At 52.5% G+C, this 9248-nt stretch overlaps 1 protein-coding gene across 1 annotated transcript; it reads right to left on the bottom strand.

The window, feature by feature from the left end:
- Positions 1-3714: 3714 nt before the first annotated feature.
- Positions 3715-7394, bottom strand: LOC140262483 (keratin, type I cytoskeletal 19-like). The gene is made up of 8 exons (XM_072356872.1): positions 6819-7394; positions 6266-6348; positions 6021-6177; positions 5507-5668; positions 5278-5403; positions 4846-5072; positions 4362-4654; positions 3715-3854 (listed from the first exon to the last, which is right to left on the bottom strand). The coding sequence occupies exons 1-8, from the start codon at positions 7392-7394 to the stop codon at positions 3715-3717; spliced, it is 1764 nt and encodes a 587-aa protein (XP_072212973.1).
- Positions 7395-9248: the final 1854 nt, after the last annotated feature.

Below are 9248 nucleotides of genomic sequence, written 5' to 3'. Positions count from 1 at the left end.
TTCGACATTATTTAACACTTTCTGCCTGGATGCACTGCACTGTGCTTTGGACTGTGCTTTCGTCGATGTTGCCTTATTGCTGCTTGTGCAATCTCTTTCAAAAGCTCTGATCTTATCTTGCTGTTTTATACTCTCAATAGCTGACAGGTGATGAAAGCTTTCAGTTGCCGTGATGGTGTGATCGTATCTCCGTGATGTGCAGCTGGGGATGGCAATGTCACCAAACAGTTTCTGGGATCTGAGCTCTGCTGCTGGTGTTGAAAGGCGTCCTTTGCAAAACACGAGCATTTGGTTTTTGCGTTGCTCTGTGCGTGGGTCGGGTGCTGAGTGGGGCCCTTCCTCACTGATCCCACCATGGCCAGCATTCCATCGCTGCTGCTGGACGTGGTCCTTATTGGTGCTTCATGGAGCACTTGGTAGGTTTGTTAGTGATAAAGGGCAAAAAATGTTCCAAGGTTACTGCAACAAGAGCAACAACATTTGCCCAAAGAGTCTCTTAATCTGTTTATGTGCTTCCTGCTTTGTTTCTGTCACAGCCACCCTGCTCTCAGAAGATGCCACTTGTCTCTTCAGCCTCCAATACTGAAGTTGCAGGTGTGCTGCTGCAGCGTGTGCTGTGCTGTGTAACAACACTGCTTCCAAATGGGCCCAGAATAAAGATATTGATGGCCACGGCTGCCAGCATTGCTCAGCCTGCAGAGCTCTGGGTGTTTTGACAGCGCTGCCTGCTGTGCTCAGTGTGTCACGTTTCAGGTACAGCCGACATTCCTGACACTCAGTTTGGCTTCCTTTCCATCAGACCTCCCTGATCCGTATCGGAGAAGCGGCTGCGTCCCTTCAGAGCGAGGATGGAGCTGCTGCAGGGTGAGCAAAGCCGTGTGCTCTCTGTGGGTCTCTGCTCCAGCAAACTGACACATCTCCCCTGCACACAGCGCCGTGCTGATGCCTCAGGCGAGTGCTGGAGCTGATTCTCTGGATCCATTTTAATCTCTTTCCGTCACTCTTGGCAGAAATGTTTGTAAGAAGAGCTCCGTATTCACTGGGGAGTCACTGTTCTCTCCTGATTCCCACTTCATCCCAAAATATTTCTCTGAAATCACAATGATTTCTGAGGGAATTTAGACGGACCCAGCCCAGGACGGCTGGAGGTCACACTGTGCCCTGAGCCTGAGCTGTGGGCTCCTGCTCTGCTCCTGCACCTTGCAGAGGGTCAGGGCCGTGTCCTGGGATGCAGCCCCCATGGCTGATGCCTGTAGGTGCTCCCGTGGGTGCAGGACGTGTCCCCCCACCTCCCGCTCCCATCCAGGTGGGCCTCACTCATCCCTTCTTTTCCCCCAGCATCCACATTGCTGCCCTCCCTTGCTGCACAGTTCTGAGCAGCTTAGTGCTGACAGCTCAGTGCTGCTGCTGAACAAAGGGGGGAGAAGCAGAACACGTCTATAGGCAGTTCTGAGCACTGGGAATTCCATCAGTGTGTTCAGGTGGGCACAAGGATTGCTCTGGGAGCTCTGGAGCAAACACAGCGGAGTGCGTGCCTACGTTTATTTTTGCCAGAGGTTGCTCTGAAGGTCTTGTTCCAACACGCACTGCAATTTTCTTCTCAGAGCACTAACAGCAATAGCAGATAAGTGTCCAAATTGCAACATTTGGTGCTCGTAAAATTAAAGCTTATTATGCAGATTAATGCCTAGCAAAGTGCGTGCACATAAAACCTGCAGGGCCGTCCTCCCTCCCGTCAGTCCCGCTCAGGCCCCGCTCTGAGCACACCCCGAGCTGTGGCAGTTCATTTTCCTCCAGCTTTGCAGTGTGTTCGGTTCTGTGGCTCTGTTCCTCCACGCACCTATTTGTCCCTGTTGCTGTTGTCACAAGGCTGCTCTGTAAGCGCACACTGCCGCAGCGATGCTGTAAATGCAGATCTTGTATTAAAACAAAGAGTGGAAGAATTCTTAACCCAGCACTTCCTTCCCCGCTGCGGTATCGGTTCGTCCCAGACGTGGTGCTGCCGTGATTTAAAGGGACGGGGTGATTTTGCAGTCAGATGAAGCTGGGAATCATCATTGCCTCTTAGCACGTGGGGATGTCAATACGTGCTTCTCTGTCCGGTCATTCTCTGTGAAGGTCGGCCAGTTCCTCGGGTGCCCACCGAGGCTGGTCAGAGGAATTTTGTGTCCTTAAAGACGGATCCCGCTGGCCGAGCGCCCGGCGTGAGGCAGCGCCATGAATCACCCACACGTTCGTGCCTCCAGCTCGGGCACTCCGAGTCCCGTTCCCACGGCCTCCCACTGGATCAGCATTTCTCAACCTCCTCCAGGGGCCGATGCCGCCCTCGGAGTGAGAAAGTGGAGCTCGTGACAGCCCCGGCTTGGGCCAAACCGGGAGGGCAATGTGAGGCTGGTGAGAACCCCGTCTGCTTCCTTTGGTTTGTGTTGAGTGGAGAAATGAAGGGGGCAAAGAACGTGCTGAGAGTCCCCTGGGTTATTTTCAAGCACATTCCGTGTATGGTTGTTTCACTAATTGAGCACAGGGAAGTTCTGCTGGCACAGTCCGCACACTAACATTACCCTCAGCAAAAAAAAGAAGCACAGTGTAGGGCTCACACTGGGTGCAGGCTGGGGGAGCCCCCGGCCCTTTTGGGCCCATCCAGTACATAGCAGGTGGATATGGGTCTGTAATTGAAGCAAGGAGGAAAGGTTTGCTTGTGTCCCCACCACTGCCAGCAGTGCTCCCACTGTGCGCCCTGTGAGCAGCCCTTGACAACCACCTGCAAATCGTTTCTCTTGGGCTTCCTGTCCTTAGAGCCTCCCTGGGCACTCTGGGCTTTGTAAAAGGTTGTAGGTAGGGACAGTTTGTCTGCCCTCTCTGCCAAGTGTGTATCTGTTCATCCTCGTGCACTGGAGATGCACTGAAGAGGAAATACGTCAATGAGGCCAATATTGCACAACTGCGTGGCCGTGGTCAGTACAAGCAGCCTCAATTCCTTCTTTTGTGGGACACTGTGGGTACAGTTTGGGTCACTCCCCATCTCCATCAGGGCTTCTCCAAAGCCCATAGGGGACAGCCCCCCCTCCCACCACTCTGTGCCATGGCAACACGGGCTGTTCTCACACTGTGAGCATTGCAGCACTGGCTGGCAGCACCCTGCAGGGCTTTGGCAGTTCTCTGAAGTGGTGAATGTGCTGCTGAGAGCTCCGGGGTCTTTTGAGTAACATAATTGAGCTGTTATTGTGTATTCCACAGGCAGGGTGTGACATTTGTGACCAATTCATGCAAGAATGGATGCTAAAGGAGGCTGCTGCCAGACGCAGCGATCTGGTTGCATCAGAGAGAAGTAAAGATTTATTAATGAGAGTAGTCTTTTTCCCACAGAAGCACCAATCACGGTAGAGATTAACACAGTTATCACTGATTCAGCACAGAAATTCAGGTGGAGAGGCAGCTGGGCAGAGCCCCGGGTTGCAGCTGGGATGGAACAGGGATGCTCCTCTCATCGTGCCGTGGCTGAAGCCCCCAGGAGCCGAACCCGTCAGTGCTCAGACCTCCTGAAACTCCCTGGGGAAAGATAAAGGGAAGCAAGAATTTCTTTGAAGAGATGTCGCCTGAGTCAGCCTGCTCTTGCCTGCCAAACATTATCACATGGAGGACTGCTGCAGGTCAAGTACAATGTCTGATGGGAGCTGTCTACAAATGCTGACCTGCTGTTCATTTTCGGCATTTTTAGGCATTTGAGATGCTGTCAGGTCCTGAAGCCTTACGTGATCTCAAAGTTTTTATGGCTTCAGACACTTCCTCCATTGTTGCTCCTCTCTCCAATGTTTTATTCCCTTCCAGGCAGAGCTTCAAGTTTTCAGCATCTCCTGGAACCACAGCCATGAAGTCAGACACGGAGAAGACCTTTTGGTCACTCTCCATCTTTTGCTGCTTTAGGACTTCTGCAGCTAATGCTCTTTGCATTTTAAAAGTCACGAGTGTTCCAGCAATTCCACTCGGCTTTCATCGTGTTTCTCCCTTAATAGCAATGAAGTTTCTAATGTCTGGCTTCAGGATGCTTCTGACTTCTCTGGCTCCTTGCTTTCAATTGGGCATTATTTTCCCTTCTCCTCCCTTATTTTCTACTTCTACACCTTCTCTGATAAAATTCTTCATATCATCATTTAAATTTGAGCCACTTGTGAAAATGAAACCGTTTGGATATGTGATCGTATAAGAAATAAATGGACTTAAAACATGAATTTGAAAAAATATATATCGAAAACATCTCCAGATTCCCAAATAAGGAAGGATGCCATCACGTCCTTTGCCACTGCTCAGAGAGAAGAGTTAATGGAAGGATATAGGATGCACTCCTTCCTTCCAGTTCTTACCTGGGCTTCCATAAGAGCTGCCAGACTGGGAGTGGGAGGATGATGAGCGGGAGAGGCAGCTTTTGCCCCCTTCTCCCCCACCACTGCCCCCTCCTCCGCCTGAAGCTTTTCCACAGCCTCCTCCTCCTCCTCCTCCTCTGCTGCCTCCTCCTCCGCCTCCAGATTTTCCACCAGATCCTCCACCTGAGCACCAGCTGCTGCCTCCTCCGCTTCCACCTCGTGCAGAAGATCCACTTGTTCCTCCGTGTCCGTGTCCTCCAGAAGATCCACCACCAGCTCCTCCCTGCGAGGTGCTGTAAGGAGAACAGGGCGCGCGTGGTGAGATTCACAGCAATGTGACCGATGTGTGACATCCTACCAACTTCATCAGGGCCACCCTCCGAGATCCTTGTATGACTGGGACAGTACTGCTGTGTGAAACGTGTTCTAGAGAACTGGGAACAAATGAACTGCTCTGTGTGTTAGTTACTCCACGTGTGCATACCTAATGCCATGCTGTCCTTCCTCCAGCAGTGCCCGGTACTGAGCAATCTCCTGCTCCAGGCGGGTCTTGATGCCCAGCAGCACCTTGTAGTCCTGGTTCTGGCTCTCCATCTCGCAGCGGATGCTGGCCAGCTCCTCCTCCAAGGGGGCAATCATGGCCTGGATCTGCTGCAGCTGCATGTTGTAGCGGCGTTCTGTGTCCTCCAGGTTGGACTGCAAAGCTCCCACCTGAGAACAGAATGAAAACTACAGTTTTTAAGGGAGCGTGGCAAGATTCACCCATTCTTGTGCCCCAAAGGAGACAAATGTTTCATGGTGCCCATGTGCCAAACATCCCATTATCTAAATGGAATGCTAGCTATAGCTGCAGAGAGCTGCTTCTCCTGCCATTGCAGCAACTCACCTATCAGGCTTAGAAGCAATCTCTACTTACCCTGCTGATCTCAGACTGCAGCTCAATTTCCAGGCTCTGATAGTCACGTCTCAGTGCAGAGATCTGTTGGTTGCTTGATTCCAGTTCCTTACCACTCGTGTGGACTTGCTGGCTCACCTCTTCCATCTGAAAAATGAATGTACGTTGTTGGAGTTTTTAGGCCACGATGGTTATCGTGGAAGCACCCAACTGCACGAGGAGCGGAGGCATTCAGTGCTCAGTCATTTACCTTGTTCTCATACCAACTTTCAACCTCTTCACGGTTTCTCTGGATAATTTGTTCATATTCTTGTCTCATATCGTTCAGTTTTTTCAGCAGATCCTCTCCCGGAGCAGCATTGACCTCCACATTCACATCACCGCTGGATTGGGATTGCAGTGATTTCATGTCCTGCAGAGAAAACCCAGACCCAAGGCAAACAGTCAAAATGGTGAAATTACTTTGTGAAAGAGTTCTGGATCTGGCCAGCTTCCCCTGAAATTGTGAACTATTTGAGATCCCTCCACAAATGGAGATATTTCTGTGTTCTGGGTATTTTAATGCATTTGCTTGGCTCTGACTTCCCAGATGCTGCTTGGTGGGAGGCCCTGTGCTAAGAGAGACCCTGGAGAAGTCTGGGCCGGGAGCTCAGCTGTGTTAGGAGGGCAGGGAAGGTGTCACTGCGGAAACCTGCCCATGTCCCCAGTGTTGGAAGTGTTCTCATTTGCCTCCACAGTTTGCATTTCAAGGAGCTGTCTCTTACCTCATCATGGTCCTTCTTGAGGCCAATCATCTCTTCTTTTAGGGACTCAAATTGCATTTCCAGGTCAGACCTGGTCAGAGTCAGGCTGTCCAGCAGGGGCCGCAGAGTGTTGATGTCGGCCTCCACATTCTGCCTCAGTCCATACTCGGTCTCATACCTGCAAGGGGCAATGCAGGCGGGTCAGCCCTGATCCTGGGCTTGTGGTACTTTTCCTTCTAACTTTATTTACAGAACATGAAACTTACTTTGTCCTGAAGTCTTCTGCAGTCATCCTTGTGTTATCCAGGTTCAGAAGTATTTTGTTGGTCTCCACAGCTGCAGTCAGAATCTAGAAGAGAAGATGATGTGCTGAGGACAGATTTCCCTGGGAAAAAGGAGAGGCCTGGGAAGGCCATCTACAGTGCAAAGAGATGCCACTATGAAAACAGAACTGCAAAAGCCTCATTTGGGGAATGCAGGCAGGGAGGGGGGAGCCCTGCAGGAGGCCTGGGGCTGTCGCTGCCGCTGTGGCTCTCTGTGAGCCCATGGGCCGAGGGATGAACCAAATGGTGGAAGCCTGGAAGGTCAGCACTGGCATTTTTCCTATGCTCTGAGACCCCTTGCAGGCACACTGAGGGTCTGCACTCACTGCCAGCTGGGTGTCGTGGGGTGCACTGCAGAGGGTGCATTGCTTCTCCTCATTGGTGATAGCTGGATGCGTGAGTGGCAGAGTTGGGGCACTTGGTGAGCACAGAAGTGTCCGTGCTGGCTGCCTCTGTTGCAAGAGGTCTGCCTGGTGTGTGACAGAGAACATCCTACCTGATTTTGAAGGTCTTCGATTGTGCTGTAGTAGTGGCTGTAGTCCTTTCTTCCTGTAGGACCTTGTTTCTGGTACCACTCCCTGATCAGTTGTTCGAGCTGAGCATTTTCTCTTTCCAGACTTCTGACCTTGTCCATGTATGAAGCCAGGCGGTCGTTAAGGTTCTGCATGGTCAGCTTTTCATTGTTGGACAGGATTCCCATGTTCTCTCCACCAAAGCCACCGCCACCAAAGCTGCCAGCGCTGAACCCAGCACTGCCTGAGCCAAAGCTCCCTCCATACCCAGCACCAAACCCGCTCCCTCCTGCTCCAAATCCACTTCCCATGCCGCCGCAGCGCATCGTCCCTCCGTAGGTGCCCGCACTCCATCCCCCTGCATAGGAGCTGCCCCCCATTCCGCTGCTCATTCCCCCTCCATAGCTGCTGCTCCTCATCCGCCCAAAGCTTGAGGCCCCGCAGCTGCTCCTGGAGCTGCCCGCCCTGGACGTGGTGTATCTATGTGCTGATGCAGAGCCATGCTGGCTGCCCCCGCTGCCCCCTCGCAGGCAGCTGGAAGAGCTCTGGGAGCAACTCATGGTGTCGGCAGCCGAGGCTCAGTGGGTGTTACAGCAGCTCGGGATCATAGCTCTGGCCCCTGCCCTGCCTGGGCTGCATTTATAGTGGGGCTGTGGGTGTCACCTCCAAAGGGAGCACCTTCTTTCCATGTGCAGTGGCAAGCCGTGGTCCTGGTGCCAAGAGTAATTTGCTGAAGGGAGATGTCTGGCAGTTCAGGAAGCTGAGCCCACACTCCGTGTTTGTGACCGTTTGTTTATTAGCACAAAGCATGTAATTTCTGCTGGGTGGCTCTGAATTAGGCAGCTATTTGCAGTATCTAGTCCACTGACACTCATCTGAATTAAACTCATCCCACTCAGCTCACCCCGCACACCATTGCAGTGTGACAGCAGCGAGTGCTCTGCGTCCTTCAGTGCCGTCCTTCCCCACCTCCATCCCCCTCTGGATGTGTGTCAGGGAGTCCCAGCTGTGCTGGGGTCTCTTCATGTGCCCTGCTCTGCAGCTGCCTTATGCTGCACGCTCCTTAATTTCAGCCCAATACTGCCTGCTGCCTTCTGATGACATATCACAGGGCGTGCTTTGTACAACCACCACGGAGAGCTGCTCTTTGTGGCTGTTGCTCGGAAGATGATTCTAAATGTGAAGGTGGATGTAATACAACATTTAATGTGTTAGAAAGTTATTCCAACTTCCCACAGCTCCCGTGGTGGGCACAGAGGACGCCGGGTGCATCGCAGACAACGGCTGCAGCTCCAGGAGCCCTTTTACTTACGGTCACTTCAAGACATTGGAGCTGAGCTGTTTATGTGACACCCAGTTTCCTTAATTGATCTGCTGTTATTTCTTCCTCGCTAAGCCTTCAGGATGTTGATTGTTGCTAATGGAGATGCAGTTGTTGTGGCTCATAGCAGCTGTTTGTGGAAACATCCTTTATAAACACCCCTCCCAGCACACCCTCACCCACACACGGGGACACACCTGCAGTTTCATCCTCTGCTGCTCTCCATTTCTGAGCCATGCTGGGAAGCTGAGCCCTCCCAGCCATCACTGCAAAGCTTGGGGGAGTCTCAATTGCAGTAACTGAAGCTTGCTCTGGTAAGAAGTCCTTTCCTGCTGCAGGGCTCCTGCACTGATGTTAAAACATGGCATTTGTGGAACAGAGCTTATTTTTGTCACCGAGTACAACTAATGGAGAGAACACGTGCTCACAGCATCCCCTCAGCTGAGAGTTTCACGGCAGCAAAAGATCCCACCGTCCTGCAGAGCGTGGGCTGCCCCCGGGCACTGCTGGAACAGGAGGAGGTGGAGGGGAGGAGATGCTTTGAGGGCGGCACCACGGCTGTTTGCAGCGGGTTCCTTCCCTCTCCTGTGACAAACCAGTTCTGAGCTGCTGCCCAGCAGTGGGTGGTGAAGTATTTAAACACGAAGGGCTCAGGCAGCGTGGGCTCGAGTTCAGCCCATCAAACAGCCCGCGGGGCCACGGCCGTGTCTGGTGGCAGCAAAGGCTGCAAGAGAACGGGGTCTGTGTCCCCTGGGGTGCACATGGCAGGAGGGGACGGGACGGGACGGCCACTGGAGAGGCGCGGCCCCTCCGTCCTGCGGCCGGGTCTGTCGGAAAAGGTCCTTTTGCTCAACGTTCTGATGGAGCAAAACTGTGTGAGAGCTATCTGGGGAATACGACTCAATCACATAATTGTACGTTATAAACTAACTCCCATTATATGATCATCAATCAACTTTATTAGCCACAGATAATCCATGGGATGGTATTTCCTCATAGTAAACAGGAAACTGGTCCCTGAAGTGTGACTGTTGGAGAGGAGCGCTCCTTCCCGGGCCGCACAGCGCGCTCCTCTGGGCTCAGATGTGAACAG

The sequence above is a fragment of the Excalfactoria chinensis genome, chromosome 24 (genome assembly GCF_039878825.1).
Source record: "Excalfactoria chinensis isolate bCotChi1 chromosome 24, bCotChi1.hap2, whole genome shotgun sequence".
NCBI lineage: Eukaryota > Metazoa > Chordata > Aves > Galliformes > Phasianidae > Excalfactoria > Excalfactoria chinensis.
Note: the sequence above shows the minus strand (reverse complement) of the source record. Positions and strands in the feature narration are given on the sequence as shown.

Coding starts and splice junctions, on each gene's coding strand:
- LOC140262483 (XM_072356872.1), bottom strand. CDS start 7,394: ATGAGTTGCTCCCAGAGCTCTTCCAGCTGCCTGCGAGGGGGCAGCGGG. Junction 5,073..5,277: donor TGCAGTCTGAGATCAGCAGG/GTAAGTAGAGAT, acceptor TTCTGTTCTCAG/GTGGGAGCTTTGCAGTCCAA. Junction 3,855..4,361: donor CAGCTCTTATGGAAGCCCAG/GTAAGAACTGGA, acceptor CTGTGGTTCCAG/GAGATGCTGAAAACTTGAAG.